At 44.8% G+C, this 20,172-nt stretch overlaps 1 protein-coding gene across 10 annotated transcripts in view; it reads left to right on the forward strand.

Moving 5' to 3' along the window:
• Window positions 1-20,172, forward strand: part of TPD52 (tumor protein D52) — a 130,625-nt gene that overhangs the window by 60,543 nt on the left and 49,910 nt on the right. The window contains exon 1 of one of the 10 annotated variants that reach the window (XM_021088495.1): window positions 15,579-16,100. In XM_021088495.1, the coding sequence (XP_020944154.1) occupies window positions 15,962-16,100 (139 nt within the window). In that variant the 5' untranslated portion in view covers window positions 15,579-15,961. 10 annotated transcript variants of the gene reach the window in all.

Consider the following 20,172-nt stretch of genomic DNA (forward strand, 5'->3'; position numbering starts at 1 on the left):
CATCTCAGTGGTGTTAAGTAATCTTGCGTCTCCCCCACACTGTGTAAATATCATTTTCTTTTGTCCAGAGCTTAGTCACATGATCACATCTAAGTGCAAGGGAGCCTGGGAAATGGAGTCTAGCTGTGTGTATGATAATGAGGGGAAATGTGTTCTGTGACTAGTTAGCAGTCTTGGCCGTATTACGTCAGTGATTAAATCATATGGTAGTTCTTTAATTTGCTCTTTCAGGGACAACAGAAGAGTACTCGCATGATTTTGGAGTTTTGGGTGCTTTATAGGAAAGTACTTTTCCACTTCATGCCCCCTTCCCTTTGCATTTTTTTTTTTTTTTTGGTCTTTTTAGGGCCACATCCATGAGCACCCATGGCATATGGAGGTTCCCAGGCTAGCGGTCGAATCGGAGCTGTAGCTGCCAACCTACACCACAGCCACAGCAAGGCCAGATCCAGTCCGCATCTGTGACCTACACCACAACTCACAGCAACACCGGATCCTTAACCCACTGAGCAAGGCCAGGGATTGAACCTGCGTCCTCATGGATCCTAGTCCGATTTGTTTCCACTGAGTTATAACAGGAACTCCCCCATTGCAGCTTGAATTATCCTATTTTATGTGCTGTTTGAGTAAATACCTGTTTTCTAAAACTGAGAAAAGCCAGCAAGATCTCTTAATGATAATAAATGTGGTTGTTATTAAGTCACATGTTTAAAAATTGTCAGGTCCTCAGTCTAGTGTGAGAGGAGAGAGGCTATTTTGAAGTCTTCTAACCCTTGACTTAGTTTCAAGATAATGGGCTTCTCTTCACTTTACTTGTGATGGTGGTATTTTCCTATTGCCTTTAAAAAGGAAGTTGTAATTGGAAATGGCTCTTCTTATTCAGAATAGCAGGTTTTTAGATAGAAATGCTATACATTTTAGCATGAGGCTCTATTTCTTAATAGAATTTAGGAAGAAATAGGCAATATTTGTGCCATTTTTTTTAAATGATCAAGCTGCTGGATATACTTAACTAACTATGGTTAAAAAGCAGTCTTGGCTTCTCTAAATGTATGACTTGGGCGAGAGGAGTATTTTGAGCATGTTTGGTCAGCCTCAGCTTGCTGATGATGGATGTTCATGGCCAAAAACTAATGTTAAATCATTGTCTACTGTTCTCCAACAACTCTCGTTCCCTTCAGGAAAAGTGTTTCCTGCGAGCGTCTGGTTGTTGAGAATTGCTGTGTAAGCATCGTGAAAGTTTTTCCAAATTAAAATTTGATCCTCCAGTTCATTTATTCCTCTCAGGGTTCTGACAGTGGGGTGTTTATTCACCCCCCCCCCCCCCCCGCAGAGCTCTCTTTAAACTCAGTCAGCAAATTGGAAACATTCAGCTTGGGTGAAACCTCTTTATCTTCCAATCATCTCACCATGGAGACCACTGTGCTCTTAAATAATGCTTTTAATACCCTTAGACAGGATGGCCTGCTTTCACTCCCTTATTGCTGAGCCAGAGCGCCAGACTCTGTTTATATCATTGTAATTCCAGACTCTAAATCATTATCGTATTGAGAAAGCCGGGCAGGTGTACACCTGTTGTGATGTCGTGACCTAGCCAGTTTTGTCTTCTGTTGAAACTTGCTTGCTTGGTGAACTGCTAGGATAGCGGGAAGGCAAAAACAAACACCCAAGAAGCAAAAGCCCTTTCTTTGGTTACACAGTGTCTCTTATCTTCCAAAATAGGTTATTTGGGAAGTGCTAAGGCCATGTTGAATGACAAGTATTAGACTTTGCTCACGCTTTCATCCTGAAGCACATTGAGCCACTGTTATTTAACATAAGCATCCAAAAGCATCACCTAGAGCTGGTCCAAACGGCAGAACCTTGGGCCTCACCCCAAGTCTGTTAAGCCAGAATCTGTCGTTTAACATGGTCCTTGGTGATTTGTGGACCCTGAAGTTGAGAGGCACTGGTTGGAGAACTTTGGCCTGAGCCTTGTAATTATGAAACCATCCCTCTGTGTGGGGAGGAACCGTAAAACTTTAACTCAGACTCTATTTATAAAATGAAAACTACGTAGACTATAGTTGATTATATGGGTACACGGCGAATATCGAACTATTCTTTTTCTGGTGTGCTGATGAAACCTCCTCAGTCGGAGGACAGTCATGGCAGGAACGCAGCCTGAATGGATAAAACATGACCTCGTTGAAAGAGACCTTTGTGGGGGCAATGGAAACAAATCCGACTAGTATCTGAGAGGATGTGAGTTCAATTCCTGGCCTCGGTCATTGGATCGGGGAGCCAGCATTGCCATGAACTGTGGTATAGGTTGAAGATGTGGCTCGGATCCTGCATTGCTATGGCTGTGGTGTAGCCCGGCAACTGTAGCTCCGATTCGACCCCTAGCCTGGGAATTTCCACATGCCACACATGCAGCCCTAAAAAGAAGACAAGGGGGAAAAAAAGAGACCTTTTTCCATATTTTAGAATCCAGTCTCTGGGCTCCCTCAAGATGGAGAATTCAAGCATTCTTCAGATTTCTCCATAGGTCTGGCTTTCCCAGCTCAAGGCTCAACCAGAAAGTGTTTGGAGGTAAGCTGAGGGGAGGAAATAAAGCCTCATTTTCATTATAACGCTTGCTCTTTAATGTTTCAAGAAACATTTCTTCAAATAAAAAAAAAAAGGCCCCTGGTCTGTTTATTGGACAGGAACTCAATTTCATTTATTTTGAGACAGCAGAAAAACACTCCACCCAGAATGTTCTGAGCTCCTGCCAAGTGGGAATTTCTTTGAATGTCCATGGGTCAAGTAGCAAAGTTGGTTGGAACTCATATCTCACTTAAAGGATATTAGCATTTAGGTCTGATTAATGGAATATGTTCACTAATTTATACATTTTTGTTCTGGAGGAGGATTCCGAAAAGGATTGTTTTTTCTTATAATACAGTGCTGCAGGGATCGAAAATAAAGGGAGAAAGTAATGGGCATTCTCATAGGGAGTATTTCCTAAAAATCTGATGTAAAACTTCTCATCTGAGGGCTGACATATTTTTAAAAGAGAGCCAGGGTTATCCAGTGCAGGAATTGAAGCCAACTTCTTCTCTCTCTCTCCTTTTTTTTTTTTTTTTTTTTTTTTTGTCTAATTAGGGCTGCACCCATGGCCTGTGGAGGTTCTCAGGCTAGGGGTTGAACTGGAACTGTAGCTGCTGGCCTATACCACAGCCACAGCAATGCCAGATCCAAGCCACATCTGCGACCTACACCACAGCTCACGGCAATGCCGGATCCTTAACCCACTGAGCAAGGCCAGGGATGGAGCCTGCGTCCTCATGGATGCTAGTCAGATTCGTTTCCACTGAGCCATGACGGGAACTCGGAAGCAAACTTCTGAGCTGAGGTTGTGATCCCTGAGTTTCCTTCTTTATCTCAGACATCACACACACTACTAAGGAGCACACCAACCAACCCCACCTCCAGTTCACTCGCTTCTAGCCTGTCTTCTCTCCACTGGCCTCTGCTCCCCCTTATCTATCTCCTACCATTGCTGTGACTAAAATTTCTTTGCAGGATCCCCAGGACACCAAGTCCAATGGCTGGTTTTTATTTTTTATTTTATTTTTTGTTTTTGAGGACTGCACGCGTGGCATATGGAGGTTCCCAGGCTAGGGGTGGAATTGGAGCTACAGCCTACACCACAGCCACAGTAACGCAGGATCTGAGCCGCATCTGTGACCTATACTGTAGCTCATGGCAATGCCTGATCCTCAACCCACTGAGCGAGGCCTGGGATCAAATGCATATCCTCATGGATACTAGTCAGGTTCATTACCACTGAGCCACAGCAGGAACTTCTGCAATGGCTTGTTTTTAAATCTCTATAGCATTTGGTCATGTCCACTTTTTCTCTTCCCATTTTTCCTGTGATACAGATCACTGAAGGTTTTCTTCCATGTTTTTTGCTTCTTGAGCACACTTGAGCTACACTGCCCTGGTTTGAATCCTAGTTTCACCACTTGCTAGTTATGTGTCTGGGTCAGGTTACTCAACTTCTGGGTGCCTCAGTTTTCTTTTCCTTTTTTTTTTGTCTTTGCCTTTTCTAGGGCCGCTCCCGCGGCATATGGAGGTTCCCAAGCTAGGAGTCTAATGGGAGCTGTAGCTGCAGACCTACACCAGAGCCACAGCAACGCGGGATCCAAGCTGCGTCTGCGACCTACACCACAGCTTACAGCAACGCCAGATCCTTAACCCACTGAGCAAGGCCAGGGATCGAACCTGCAACCTCATGGTTTCTAGTAGGATTCGTTAACCACTGAGCCACGACGGGAACTCCAGGGTGCCTCAGTTTTTGCATCTGTGAAATGGGGGTAGTGAACAAAATCTACCCTGTGGGCACTGGGAACTCTGTCTAAGCACTTATGATGGAGCATGATAATGTGCGAAAATAGAATGTGTTCATGTATGTGTAACTGGGTCATCATGCTGTACAGTAGATAAAAAATTGTATGGAGGAAATAACTATTAAAAATAATAATAATAAAAAAAAATGCAAGCACACACACACATACAAAATCTACCCCATAGGGTTGGTGTGAGGTATATAGGAGATTGTCTGGCACATAGTAAAAGTTCTTTAGGAGTGAGTCATCATGGTCATCATCATCTTCATCATCACCAGCACCATCATCACCACCATCATCATTACCATCACCACCACCATCACCAACACTGTCACCACCACCATCACCACGACCACCATCATTACTATCACCATCACCACCACTACCATCATTACCATCACCACCACCATCACTAACACTGTCACCACCACCATCATCACCACCACCACTACCATCATTATCATCACCACCACCATCACCAACACTGTCACCACCACCACCACCATCACCAACACTGTCACCACCACCACCACCACCATCATCACCACCACCATCACCACCACTACCATCATTACCATCACCACCACCATCACCAACACTGTCACCACCACCACCACCACCATCACCACCATCATCACCACCACCACTACCATCATTATCATCACCACCACCATCACCAACACTGTCACCACCACCACCACCACCACCATCACCACCACCACCACCATCATCACCACCACCATCACCACCACTACCATCATTACCATCACCGCCACCATCACCAACACTGTCACCACCACCACCACCACCACCACCACCACCATCACCATCACCACCATCATCACCACCACCACTACCATCATTATCATCACCACCACCATCACCAACACTGTCACCACCACCACCACCATCACCATCACCACCACCACCACCACCACCATCACCATCATCACCACCACCATCACCATCACCACCACTACCATCATTACCATCACCACCACCATCACCAACACTGTCACCACCATCACCCCCACCACCACCACTACCATCATCACCACCACCACCATCATCATCAGGCCCTTTGCAGGCTCTTTGGCCTTCATCCTCCCTGCAGGTGTTCACTGCCTTTTGTCTTTCTTTCATAGTATCCCTGTTCTCTTCGGGCTTTTCCTTGACAGTCTTGGGGTTTCTCACATTGATGTCTTTGGCCCTCACTTTTTCCCGAGCCCCAGAGTTTAATTTCTATCCACTGAATGACCATTTACATTCAGAAGTTTTCTGAGCACTATAAACCAAACCTATCCAAATGGAATTCATTCTCTGGTTCTTTTAAAGTGTCTCTACTGGAAAAATAGACCCACAGACATAGAAAAAACAACTTACGTTTCCCAAAGAGGAAAGAGGAGGGGGGGATAAATTAGGAATTGGGGATTAACACATACACACCACTATGTATAAAACTAGATAACCCAACAAGAACTCTACTGTATAGCAGAGGGAGCCACACTCAGTATCTTGTAATAACCTATAAGGGAAAATAATCTGAAAAAGTACATGTATTTTCACTTTGCAACTAACAGAAGATTGTAAATCAACTGCATTTCAATAAAAATTTTCAGCAAATCTTGGTCTTTATTAATTCTGCAGACTCCATACTCTCTCATCTTGACTGTGAATCAGGGACCTTCTGGCCTTCCTCAGGGAATAGGTGACCAGCAGAGGAGGTGAGGGTGACTCTCTACCCCAGAGAGTCAGCCATCTGCTTCTTCAGTGGAAAATGAGGAGAATCCTTTCAGGCCTCGGAAGTGACCAGGAACCAGAATGGACCCGTGTGTCTGTCTAATCTGTGACCAGAACTCAGTTCTTCTGTGCCTCTTTGCCCATGACAGCTGGGAGCAAGGGCCTGCTGCCTTCTGCTCCAGCTCCCTCAAGGCTGCTTAACTCCATAAAGAGGAGTTCGTCTCAGGTGGTTTGAAAAAACCTTTTCAAATTTACAGAAAGGTTGCAAGAGGAAGAATGGTACAAACAACACCTGCATACTCTACCCAGATCACCCGCTGCTCACGTTGTACCCCATTGGCTTTTATTGTTTATATTTTACTTTCTGAACCATTAGGGAGGGAATCATAGCCCTTTGGCCCTAATTCCTCCTGTTTGAATTTGCTAAGGAAAGGGATATTCTTGTCCATAACCACAGTACGGTTGCAACTTCAGTGTTGATAAATACTTCTGTCTCCTCTGCCGTTGTATTCAGAGTTCTGAAAATAACTGACCCAATAATGTCCTTCTTAGAATTTCTTTCTTCTCTTTGGTTCAGGACCCAATATAGGATCATGTGTGTTTTCTAGTGGTCATGTCTTTTTAGTCTTGTAGCATGTGGCAGTTATTGGGCCAAGAATCAAACTGGTGTCACAGCAATGACCTGAGCTGCTTCAGTGACAACACCAGTTCCTTAAGCTGCTGTGCCCCAGGGAAACTCCAGGTTTCCTTTAATACAGATGATTTCCACAGCTTTTTATGACATCTATCTATCTATCTATCTATATATATATATATATTTTTTTTTCTTTTTAGGGCCACACCCACGGCATATGGAAGTTTCCAGGCTAGGGGTCCAACTGGAGTGGTAGCCGCTGGCCTACACCTCAGCCACAGCAACACAGGATCCGAGCCGTGTCTGTGACCTACACCACAGCTCACGGCAATGCCAGATCCTTAACTCACAGAGCGAGGCCAGGGATTGAACCTGTGTCCTCAAGGATCCTAGTCAATTTTGTTTCTGCTGAGCCACGATGGGAATGCCAACATCAGTATTTTTGAAGAACACAGCCTTCTCCTCTTTTTTTAAGAGTAACTTTTTTATTTTGGATTTGTCTGATACTTCCTCATAGTAAGATTCAGGTTCTGCATTCTTAGCATGGATACCTTGCAGGTATTCAGGGTATCACATTTGAAGTCTTTTGTCCACCTGTCTCATGGCAATGCTGACCACTCAGAAAAGATGATGTTTAGTTTCTACTCTGTGTTGTTACTATATTTTCCATTCCAACACCTCGTAAATCTGTGGGGAGGCCCCATGAGACTGTATATATATAAAAATTTCTCCCTAGGTTTAGCTTCTGTTGATGAGACTTGCCTGAGTCTTAATGGTGACAGTCGACATGGCGTTTTTCTGTAAGAGTCGTCCATCTTCCTCTTTATTTATCTATTTATTATTTGTATAGTGTATTAGTCTGAACTCTCCAGAGAAACAGACCAATGGGATTTATTATAAGGAATTGTCTCACGTGGATAGGAAGGCAGAGCACAAAGCAGGGACAAGTTGGAAACCCAGGAGTGTATACAGTAAAAACCCTCCTCTCATCTAAGGTTTCGCTTTCTACAGTTTCCGTATTTGCAAGTTGAAAATATTAAATGAAAAATGACAGAAATAAGCAATTCCTAAGTTTTCCTTTTTCTTTTTTGTCTCTTTAGGGCCACACCCATGGTGCATGGAAGTTCCAGGCTGGAGTCATATGGGAGCTGCAGCTGCCAACCTACGCCACAGCCACAGCAACGCTGGTTCTGAGCTGCACCTGCGACCTACACCACAGCTCATGGCAATGCCGGATCCTTAACCCACTGAGCAAGGCCAGAGATTGCAAGGCGTGAATGCTAGTTGGGTTCGTTACCACTGAGCCACAGTGGAACTCAGTAATTCATAAGTTTTCACTTGTGCGCCAATGTGGTGAAACCTTGTGCTCTGTCCCACTCTGCCCCACCCTGGATGTGAATCATCCCTTTGTCCGGTGTTTCCTGCTTACCTGTGGCTGACTTGGTTATCAGATGGCCTCTCATGGTATCATAACACTCGTGTTCAAGGGTGAGCCTCATTCACTTAATGGCCTAAAGTACAAGAGCAACGATGCTGGATATTCAAATCTGCCAAAGAGAGCTTAAAGTGCTTCTTTCAGTGAAAAGGCTCAAGTTAATAAGGGAAGGAAAATATGGTATGCCAAAGTTGACAAGGTTGGAGTTGCCGTGGTGGTGTAGCAGTAACGAACCTGACTAGTATCCATGAGGATGTGGGTTCGATCTCTGGCCCCACTCAGTGGGTTAAAGATCGGGTAGTGCTGAGAGAGCTGTGGTGTAGGTTGCAGACACTGCTTGGAGCTGGCATTGCTGTGGCTGTGGTGTAGGCTGGCAGCTACAGCTCTGATTCAGCTCCGAGCCTGGGAACTTCCCATATGCTCTGGGTGCAGCCCTCAAACAAACAAAAAAAAAAACAAACAAAAAAAACCTGGCAAAAAATAAAAATAAAGCTGATAAGGTCTATGATACAAACAATCTATTTGAGAAATTGTGAAAAAGGATAAAGAAATTTGTGCAGTTTTGCTGTCACATCTCAGACTGCATATGCTGTGGTCGCAGTGCCTGGTAAGTGCTTAGTTGAGGTACAGAAGTTATTGAATTTTTACATTAAGGTATTTTGAGAGAGACCACATTCACATAACTTTTTTTTTTTCCTTATTTTTACAGCCATACCTGTGGCATATGGAAATTCCCAGGCTGGGGGTCAAATCAAAGCCACAGCTCCTGGCCTATGCCACAGCCACAGCAATGCAGGATCCGAGTCACATTTGTGACTTAAACCGCAGCTTGCGGTATTGCAGAATCCTTAGCCCACTGGAAGAGGCCAGAGATCAAACCTGAATCCTCACTGACACTATGTCAGGTTCTTAACCAGCTGAGCCACAAAAGGAACTCCCACAGAACTTATTACAGTATATTGTTATAATTGTTCTTTTTTTAAATTACTCAGTGAATTTTATTACATCTATAATTGTATAACAATCATCAAATTGTTCTTTTTTATTATTAGTTATTAGTGTTAATCTCATTCTGTGCCTAATTTATAAATTAAAATTTGTCATAGGTAGGTATGTGTAGGAAAAAACTTACTTTGTGTAGCGTTTAGTACTCTCTCTCTATGGTTTCAGGCATCCACTGGGTCTTGGCACATATCCTCCCCTGATAAAGGGGAAGCTCCTGTGCTTCCAGTTTGAGTCTGAAGCGCTGAGAAGCAGGAAAGCTGATGTTGTAAATTTCATTCTGGGTCTGAGTCCAGGTACAGAGGCTCGTATCCCAGCTCAAGGCAGTCAGGCAGAGACAGTGAATCTTCTCTTCTCAGCCTCTTTGTTCTTCTGCTCAGGCCTCCAGCAGATTGGATGAGGCACGTCCTCTTTGGGGAGAGCAGCCGGCTTTACTCGGTCTGTGAACTGAAACATTAATCTTGTCTGCAGACACCCTCCAAGACGCAACTGCAATGATGTTGAATCACATATCTGGGCGCCTCGTGACCCAGTCAAATTGATGCATACAATTAACCATCAGATGCCAACTCTCGGCTTCGTATTTTTAATGGTTTATAATCCACTGCTGTTCTTCATTAGGTTGAGGATCACATTGTCCTATATTTGGCTGGCTGGCTGCTGTGTCATTACACTGTCTCCAAAGGGTCTTCTGTCTCCCTCATGTGGGGCAGTCACACCGTCTGTCTGTGTGCCCTTCAAGCCTCCTCAAAGTAAATTTTTGTTTTTGTTACTTGGCTTTTCTATTAGACTATCTCTTAACTCTTTCCAAATGAGGGAGAACCTACCCAGACATATTTGAATGATGTGTTAATAGACAGGCGAGAACTTAATATTCTTTATAGTCATGTGTACTTATTCCATTTCCATTTGCACAAGCATGAGTCATCCAGCGGCTTATTGCTCAGTCGTATGTACTCTTTCACTGGCTGGACTGTTAACTTTTGAGCTGCGCTTGGGTGCCCTCTGCTGGCACTGCTGTGCATACACTCTTTTCTGGGATTGCTCCTACCCACTTTCTCTTCTGGTTGGTTGATCTCTCCAGTTATCACACAATTACGGATCCTATAGTGATAACAGTTTTGGAAACTGCTTTGTTTACTGCATGTGCCAAGAATATCTTTCCCTGTAAAAAAGTACATTTCCCCATAAAACATGTACATGTTCACGTTTGCATAATTTTCTGTTAAAAAAATGTTCTACTTAGCATGTAAAGAATCCACTTTTAGTAAGCATTTGCATTGTTTAATTTTTCCACTTTGCATAGCACTAAAGTGAACATTTCTTGTATATGCACCATTCGTATGTGTCTTATTAAGTTGAACTTGATAAGTGGATAAAAGTACTTGACTGGTAAAAATACAGGGAAAAGAAACTCTAATTCGAGAAATGTCTGATCAGGTTTAGGATGTGTTCGAGAAAGGGAAATCAAGTTTGGCTGAAACGTGGTGGGGTAATAGTGTGCAGTGGTTGGAAAGTAGGTAAAAAATTATAGATCTCTTTCTATTGAAATGATAGACTCCAACTCCATCTACAAGTGAAACAGAATAGAAATGTGTTTGTTTAATAACTGGGAAGTCCAGGGTGGCTGGCTGTAAGGGCTCAGATTCTGTTGCTCCATCCCTTTGCTGCCTCCAGTTCTCCTCTCCACCTCCCCTCCATTCCCCGTTTAGATGCTGGTTCTCTTGCCTGTTGGCACGGGGAGAAAAAGAGCTCCCAGCTCCTCCAGATGGACATCCAGCAGTTCAGGTTATAGGAAGAGCGTTTTTCTCCTATTACTCATTGGGTAAATACCAGAGAGGGCCTGGAGTTGGTGCTTTTTGGGTCATATGTCTACCCTTAGGCCATTCCCTGTGAGCAAGGGGCTGGGGTGTCTGCAGGAGTCAGAGGCCCAGGGTATAGGCAGGACCTGTGATAACTCTCTCCTGGGAGTCCTGAGGATTTCTCAAGGAAAAGAGGTTGCTAAATAGGCAGACAGGAGACCAAGAGACGTCTGGCACACTGGTGGCTGGGCTGGTCTCTGCTAGTACACTTCAGGTAGGTCTGAAGTCGGTGTGGTCAGTGGCAACGAAAAGAGGGAAAGGATGAAAAAGGCATATTATGCAAGTTGGACGAACAGATCTTTTTTTTTTGTATTTATTTTACTTTTTAAATTATAGTTGATTTGCAGTGTTTTGTCAATTTCTGCTGTACAGCAAAGTGAGCCAGTTATACAAATATGTACTTCTTTTTTTTTTTCTTTTTGGGGAAGCACCTGCAGCATATGGAAGTTCCCAGGCTAGGGGTCAAATCAGAGCTTCAGCTGCCGGTCTATGCCACAGCCACAGCAATATGGGCCACATCTGTGACCTATGCCATGGCTTGAGACAATGCTAGATTCTTAACCCACTGAGCAAGGCCAGGGATCGAACCCAAATCCTAATGGATACTAGTTGGGTTAATAACCCACTGAGCCATAATAAGAGCTCCCCATGTATATACAGTATATACATTCTTTTTCTCATATTATGAACAGATTTTGGCGGTGCTTCCTTATAGAGCAGGAGTATGTGGAAGTGATTCCTCTTGCTTGGACTGTGACAGGCATCTCCTCTCTTTTGGCCTCTTTCCACCTGCATGTGTTCTATATACTATTTCCAGAGTCATTTTTTTTCTTTTTAGGGCCACACCCCATGGCATATGGAAGTTCCTGGGCCAGGGACTGAATTCGAGCTGCAGCTGTTACCTACGCGTCAGCTGTGTCAATGCTGGATCCTTTAACCCACTGTACCAGGCTGGGGATAGAACAGGTGCCTCTGCATCGGCCCCAGCCACTGCAGTTGGATTCTTAACCCAGTATGCCACAGTGGGAACTCCCAGAGTCATCTTCATAAAACTTTTTATCCTATCTCTGCCTGGCTCAAATACCTTCTGTGGCTTTTTTGCACATTATATTAAGTTATGCAAGTTTGTCGCTCCAGGTCTTTAATGGTCTGTCCCTAAGCTACACGTCCCTAAGCTACACACACACACATATATGTATGTCTTACAGCTCCCTACTGCTTATCATATGAATCTTGAGTCAACTAAAACAAAAATTTTTTTTGGCTCTTGTGTGCAGCGGCTTGATATGGGACCTCAGTTCCCAGACCAGGGATCCTGGGCTTCAGCAGTGAAAATACTAAATCCTAACCACTAGACAGTCAGGGAACTCCCCTCAACTGAATTTTTTTTGCCATTCTATTAATATATCCCATGCTTTCTCCACTTTAGTTTTCTATTCTTCCCTCACAGGCTGGAATGTGTTGACTGGAATCTGGCTGGAGAACCACCGCTGGTTCAGAGACAGATTTTACCTAACAGTCTTCAGATTGTCCCTAAGCGGGACGAGTGAAAATTTCAGACGTCATTTAAATTCTGAATCCTAATGTTTATTTATTTATGCCTTTTTTTTTTTCTTTTTAGGGCCGCATCCGAGACATATGGAGGTTCCCAGGCTAGGGGTCGAACTGGAGCTGTAGCTGCTGGCCTACACCACAGCCCACAGCCATCTGGATCTGAGCTGCTTCTGCAACCTACACCACAGCTCACGGCAACTCGTATCCAACTAGCTCATGGATACTAGTCAGGTTTGTTAACTGCTGAGTCACGATGGGAACTCCTATTTTTGTCTTTTTAGGACCACACCTGCAGCATATGGAACTTCCCAGGCTAGGGGTCAAATCGGAGCTGCAGCTGCCAGCCTACACCACAGCCAGGATCCAAGCTGTGTCTGCGACCTATACCACAGCTCATGGCAACACTGGATCCTTAACCCACTGAGCGGGACCAGGGATCACACTGGCATCCTCACAGATACTAGTTGGGTTCCTTACCGCTGAGCTACGACAGAACTCCTGAATCCTTGTGTTTGTAACTAAGGCATGGGATGTGTGCACGACCATCATTTGTTTTCTTCCTTCCAGGGGGATTAGAGCCAGGACCTCAGCATAGGCACTGCAGGAGGGGAGCCTGTGAGGCACAGAGGGACTGGCATGTGGACACATCACGTCCTATGTGCACTGCTGGAAGGGAGAGCTGGGAGGAGGGAGGGCTTCTATGAAGAGGTGGCATTTCTGCCTGAGTCTTGAAAGACCAATGAATTAAGCAAGAAAAAAAAGGGCCTTGGGGGCAGAGGGTCAACACCAAAGATCAAGGACCTGGGAATTTTGAGGGATCCTAGGAGGGTGGAGGCGGCTGTGGTTTGCATTGTGAGGTGTGTCAGTGCTAATCTCTTTTGTCTTAGTTCGGGCTGCTGTTATAAGTTACCATAGAGTGGGAGGCTTATGATGACAGACATTTATTTCTCACGGTTCTAGAGGCTGGGAAGTTGAAGATCAAGGTGTCGGGTGCTTTGATCCTGGTGAGAGTCCTTTTCCTTGTTGGCACATGGCTGTGGTCTTAGGTTCTCATGAGAGAGACATGAACTAGCTCTCTTTCTCGTCTTCGAAGGACGCTTATCCCAGCCTGCCCCCCCCACCATGGCCTCATCTAAACCTAGTCACTCCTAATACCATCACATTAGGGGTTACACATGAATTTTTTAAAAAGTTTTATTGAAGTATCATTGATTTATAATGTGATAATTTCTACTGTACAACAAAGTGATTCAGTTATACATGTATACATATCCATTCTCTTTCAGATCCTTTTCCAACATAGATTATCACAGAATAGTGGGTCGAGTTCCCTGTGCTATACAGCAGGTCCCCGTTGGCCAATCATTTCATATACCTCAGGGTGCCTATGCCAACCCCAGGCTCCCAGTCCATCCCTACGCCTGTCACCAGTCCCCTTTGGTAACCATAAGTTTATTTTCAAAGTCTGTGAGTCTGTTTCTGTTCTGCATATACGGTCATTTGTATCCTTTTTTTAGAGTCCACCAATAAGTGATATCATATAATCACCTATGAATTTTGAAGGGACACAGACATTCAGCCCGGGGTTCCCAGATGGCACAGTGGGTTAAGGATCCAGCATTGTTGTTGCTGGGGCTCTGGTCATTGCTGTGGTGTGGGTTTGATCCCTGGCCTGGGAAGAGCTATGGGCCTGGCCAAAGAAAACCAAACAAAGCAAAAAGAACCACTCAGCCTGTGTAATACTTTCTAATACTTGTGGCTCTCAGAGGAAGAATGAGTGTAGAGGCATGTGTTTTCTGCCAATGATTTGGTGACCAAATGTAGACTATTGAGAGGGCCAGGGATCCCAGTCATCACATTTTGTCCAAGAAAGTGACTCTGATGCTTGTTTTCTCTCGGTAAGACATACTGTGGATTTCAAGATACCAGATGATTCATTCTTTCAAGTAATAATTTTAAAATTTTATTTTATTTCTAGCTCTAGAATGAACAGCATTGACAGTTGCCCAAATTTTGGTATCTTTTAGGAGAAAAACACAGATTGATTTTTTTATTATTGTTGTCTAACCTAAGACAGATTTGCCAAAAATAGAGTACGACTACTGAGACTAATTTTAAAAAAAATAGAAGATGAATCGTAAGATGGATGTAGATGACCTGGCTCCATATATATTTTACACATGAGCCACGGATTGTTTTTGAAAGTTTTTTAGGTGTGTATTTGCTTCTAATCCAGGGAATGTATTGAGTTCCCTTTTTATCAGGTAGATTGGAAGAGGTGGAGCAAGGCCTTTTTTTGCTGTTCAGGAATAAATGATCACCCATCTAAGGGAGGGGTCACTTTTATTCTCAACTCTTTAACCCGAGCCTGGGCCTGTGGGTGAAAGCAGCAGGAATCCGATGTGCTGTGAGTCCTGCAAAGGACCGGGTTTGTGCAGCAGAGAGGGTCCGAGAAGAAACTGGAAAGTAGATCTGGTGACTTAGAGGTTTTACAAGCCAGGCTAGGAGGTGGCCCTTCAGAACCCGTGTGCCATATACCGAAGTTGCTGCCCCCGCAGAGCAGAGGGAACAGGGAAGGCACAAGCGCACCCAGTCTGGTCACCTGTGAGGGGTTTCTTCTCTTCTCTGTGCTTGTAATGGAAACAGCATCTTCTCAGAAAAGGGAAGGAAAAGAAAGGAGGGAAAGACAAGTCAGGCATAGAACGACGTTTCAATGACGCTAAAGCCAGAGGTTGCTTGAAATAAAGTCGCAGTGGAAATGTCGCTGTATTTCTCTACCAGAAAGCTGATCGCTCAACCAGAAACCTTGGCTCTCAGGACTGCCCTATAATCCAGGGTGGAAAAAAGTATCCCCCAGATGGCCTTTGTGGGAGATTACTGGCTGATAATCCTTCCTTGTCCTAGAAGATTAATTCTGCCCTGGTGTAGCTGTGGTCAGCTGAGTGGTTTAAAAAAAAAAAAAAAAAATCGTAGTTTCTTGTAAATCTGCCAGGGTCTGACGTTTGCTTGAACTGTTTGTACATCTGGGCGATGTTACAGCACCGGGCCCTCCTTTGTTGACCCAAGAAAGCGCCGCTCCCTGCCCAGGTGGTGGTTTGTCGGCCGAAAAGAACGGCAGGTGGTGAACAGAGCCTTTCCTGGGGTTGCTGGGGGACAAGTCATTTATTAAACAGCTTGCTTGTCCCGGGGGGTGTGACGGCTGCACCTGGGCCAGAAAGCCAGGCTCTCCGGACCCTGGGCTTGATTTCTTCCATGAGGTTGCACAGGAGTAGTAATCCGAGGTTCTGCAGGCAGAGCTGCCCCAACTGAGGACTCTCTGGTGGTGAGAAAACTATGCGTTCTGCATTGGTCTGGAATGGATGGTAGCGAGATGGATTTTTATGAGGACTACCAGTCCCCGTTTGATTTTAACACAGGAGTGAACAAAAGCTATCTCTACCTGTCTCCTAATGGAAACGTATCCCCACCAGGATCACCTGCTCTCCAGAAACGTGGTAACTACTTGTTTTCTAAGGTTAAGGTTGCTCTAATGAAACCTGGACAGCCCTTGGGATTTGCCTGCCTTGAAAATTATTAGTGTCAAGAGGTCCTATTGTGTTGCCGAGTTGCTGCTAGTTAATAAAGCTGTTACAGATTTCAAGCAGAGAGCTAGATAGCTCATTAAATATTTAGACTATGGAGTTCCCATGTTGGCTCAGCAGGTTAAGAACCCACCTGGTTTCCATGAGGATGTGGGTTTGATCCCTGGCCTCAATCAGTGGGTTAAGGATCTGGCGTTGCCACAAGTGGTGGTGTGTGTCGTGGATGTGGCTCGGATCCTGCGTTGCTGTGGCTGTGGTGTAGGCCAGCAGCTGTAGCTCCAAGTTGCCCCTTAGTCTGGGAACTTCCATATGCCACAGGTGCAGCCCTAAAAAGAAAAAAAAATTAGAATATATGTAGACACACATATATTTTTAAATATGAATATATGGGAACTTGGATTTTAAAAGGCAGAACTATTTGGACATTAGAGGTCTTCTAATCATTTTGAGCTCATTGAGCTAATAAATAACAAAAATAGGAGAATCCAAAGGCCTTTGCTTCTGGTTACCTAATTTATGAAGATTCTGTCTTTGCTCAAATGAGGCTTAGGCATCTGAAGCACTGAATTCAAGTACTAACGGAGGTCCTGGACTTTTTTCTGGAATACACAAGCAATGTGTAGAAATACCCAGGTGAGAGGTTCTGTTTTAAGAGGAGGAAAACTTGAAATGGCTGTGCCTTTGAAAGCAGCCATTCCTTCATAGGATCCGGCCTAAGATTGTTCTAAAGGCCAGGAGCCACCATCAGGGAAGGGCTTCATTTCCCAGCACTGGCTGCACAAAGCTGGAAGCGGCCTCAGCCAGGCCCAGGCCCACCCCCTCATTTTACAGCTAACGCTTGGAGACGGTTTAACGGCCTCGGTGACGTGCCAGAGAAGTCAGCAGGTTTTCCTAGAAGTTAATGTTTTCCTTATTAATGGAGAATTGTGCACATTTCACTTTTCTTAAGCTTAAAAGGAGGGTAATTTAGAAAAGAAAAAAATGATGCTAAATGCTACAGTAGGAAAGCTAGTTATAAGTGTTCTAGGGAGTGTGCTAAAGCATCCTTCCTCTTAAGCCCTGGTCACAATCTGTGGCCACCTTTGGGGGGTGAGGGTAGCTTGGAGTTCCAGGCAGGGAAAAATGTTGACAGTAACAGGGTAGAGCTGGTCTCCAGGTGAGCAGCAGCTAGATGTCAACTGGGGGAGTCGGGTTGCCAGGAAGCCCTGTCCTTTGCTGTCCCTCCTCTGGCCTGTGTCCCCCCACCCCCCTGTGGACCTCTGCAGTACCATACATCCTTCGCTGTGCCTGCCCCCCAAACAGTGACTTCATTCACCCCACCTTCTCAGTCCTACTGAGAAGTATCAGAAATGCTTCAAGAGCAAAACGCAGGAGTTCCCATCGTGGTGCAGTGGTTAACGAATCCGACTAGGAACCATGAGGTTGCGGGTTCGGTCCCTGGCCTTGCTCAGTGGGTTAAGGATCCAGCATTGCCGTGAGCTGTGGTGTAGGTCATAGATGTGGCTCGGATCCCGCGTTGCTGTGGCTCTGGAGTAGGCCGGCGGCTACAGCTCCGATTGGACCCCTAGCCTGGGAATCTCCATATGCCGCGGGAGTGGCCCAAGAAATGGCAAAAAGACAAAAAAAAAAAAAAAAAAAAAAAAGAGCAACACACAATAGGAAGTGAGGGCTCTGCGATAGTGAAGCCTAAGTGACAAGGAGCCATGGAAGCCAGGCTCTAGTTATTACCGTAGTTACGACCTAATCTCAGGGAGACCTACCTTGGTGGTCAGTGTGCAAGGGTTCGAGATTCCCAGGAGGATTCTGCTGCTTGTTTGAGTTCTCCCTCCCTTTCCTTGAATTTCTGTTCCATCTCCTTTCATGTTTCCCAGCTGGAATCACTGCTGCTTCTGGATATTTCCTGTTAAAACAGAAGCAGTGAGTAGGGTTGAGTATATTACTAGGCAGATCTCAAACAGTTACCTCCCCAGTTCCTAGTAGCAATCTGTAGGAGTCTGGGCTCATGAGATTCAACATAAAATCATAAAAAAGCAAGCAAACAAACATTGATTAAGACTCCTGGACCCACTAGCACTCAGATTTATTTGACTGCATTAGTTTTTAAAAAGGAAGCGGACAGAGCAGTGAAACAGATAAGCACCATAAGCCATCATCTAGTAAGAACATGATGCTTCTAAAGTAAGCAAATAAGAGGAAGGGTCTGGAAGAGTAATCACCTCTCTCTGTGCCTAGAACCCCTTGGGGCACGAGAAACCTGCAAATCTGTTTGAATGTCCAGTGTTAAGCATAGATGGAATGAATACTGTCTTCTTTATTATTATTATTATTATTATTATTATTATTATTATTTTGTCATTCCTAGGGCCGCTCCCGTGGCATATGGAGATTCCCAGGCTAGGGGTTGAATCGGAGCTGTAGTCACCAGCCTACGCCAGAGCCACAGCAACGCGGGATCCGAGCCGCATCTGCAACCTACACCACAGCTCATGGCAACACTGGATCCTTAACCCACTGAGCAAGGCCAGAGATTGAACCCGAAACCTCATGGTTCCCAGTCGGATTTGTTAACCACTGCGCCACAATGGGAACTCCCTGTCTTCTGTGTGTTTGCAGCCTTTGTATTCCTAGATAGGAGCTCTTAGGATGGAAACATATATTATAAATCCAGGAGTTCCTGTCGTGGCGCAGCGGAACCAATCTGACTAGTATCCATGAGGATGTGGGTTTGATTACTAGCCTCGCTCAGTGGGTCGGGGATCCGGTGTTGCCGTGAGCTGTGATGTAGGTCAAAGATGTGGCTCGGATTCCAAGTTGCTGTGGCTCTGGTGTAGGCTGGCAGCAGTAGCTCCTATTTGACCCCTAGTCTGGGAACTTCCATATGTCTAGAGTGAGGCCCTAAAAAAAAGCAAAAAAAAAAAAAGTTTGTTCAGAAGCTGCCGACCACTACGTATTTTTCTAATCAGCAGACAAGTAATAGTGCACAGAAAGAACTGCTGTTAAAAGGAATCCTTCTCAGAAAGGCTGGAAACACTGATCTGAACACCATATTCTTTGATGTTTATCCAAAATACCATTGTGGGGCAACTGAGAAAGTAATGAGATCTAATCAGTGGGCAGAAGGTTCCTAAGAAGAAATCCCAGTGAAGGACCAGTTGCTGGCACAAAAAGAGATCTTTTATCAGGCACTTGAATACTCCCTTGGTACAAGCAGCCCACGTTGAAAAATGCCTTATTCGTCTTGATCTACAACCCTCATGGATATAAACGTCAATAGCTGAAGCAGAATTCTCCGAAACAAAACTTGTCCTTCCTGTGTGCAGCGCACTCTGATATTCTGTATCATTCCATTTCTTCTGTTAAAAATGCTCCTTTGGGGAGTTCCCATCGTGGTACAGGGGAAACGAATCCGACTAGGAACCATGAGGTTTCGGGTTCGATCCCTGGCCTCGCTCAGTGGGTTGAGGATCCAGCGTTGCTGTGAGCTGTGGTGTAGGTCACAGACGCAGGTTGGATCCTGCGTTGCTGTGGCTCTGGTGTAAGCCGGCAGCAACAGCTCCGATTCACCCCCCAGCCTGGGAACCTCCATTTGCCTCTGGTACGGCTCTAAAAAGGCAAAAGACAAAAAAAAAAAAAAAAAAAAAAAAAAAAAATGCTCCTTTGGATTTCACAGCCTATAAATTTGCAAAACACTGATTGCAGAATCTGGAAGACAGGCTCCATTAGGGGATGCCAGTTTTCTGTTCACTGCTTTTCCCCAGCACCTGGAATAGTGCTTGACAGCTATGGCTCAACAAATATGTGTTGGTTGAATGAATGAATGAATGAATGCACGAATGCATGAATGAAATGTAACTGAACTGGCAAAGACTAAATCACACTGCAGTTCGTTTTACAGATGTGAACACTGAGGCCAGGAGAGGTGTTGAGAAGTTCCCAAGTCCCAAAGCTTAGCCTAAGTTGGGGACTCACACTCACTCTCAGTTCT

This window comes from Sus scrofa, chromosome 4 (assembly GCF_000003025.6).
Source record: "Sus scrofa isolate TJ Tabasco breed Duroc chromosome 4, Sscrofa11.1, whole genome shotgun sequence".
In the NCBI taxonomy this organism is placed as follows: Eukaryota; Metazoa; Chordata; class Mammalia; order Artiodactyla; family Suidae; genus Sus; species Sus scrofa.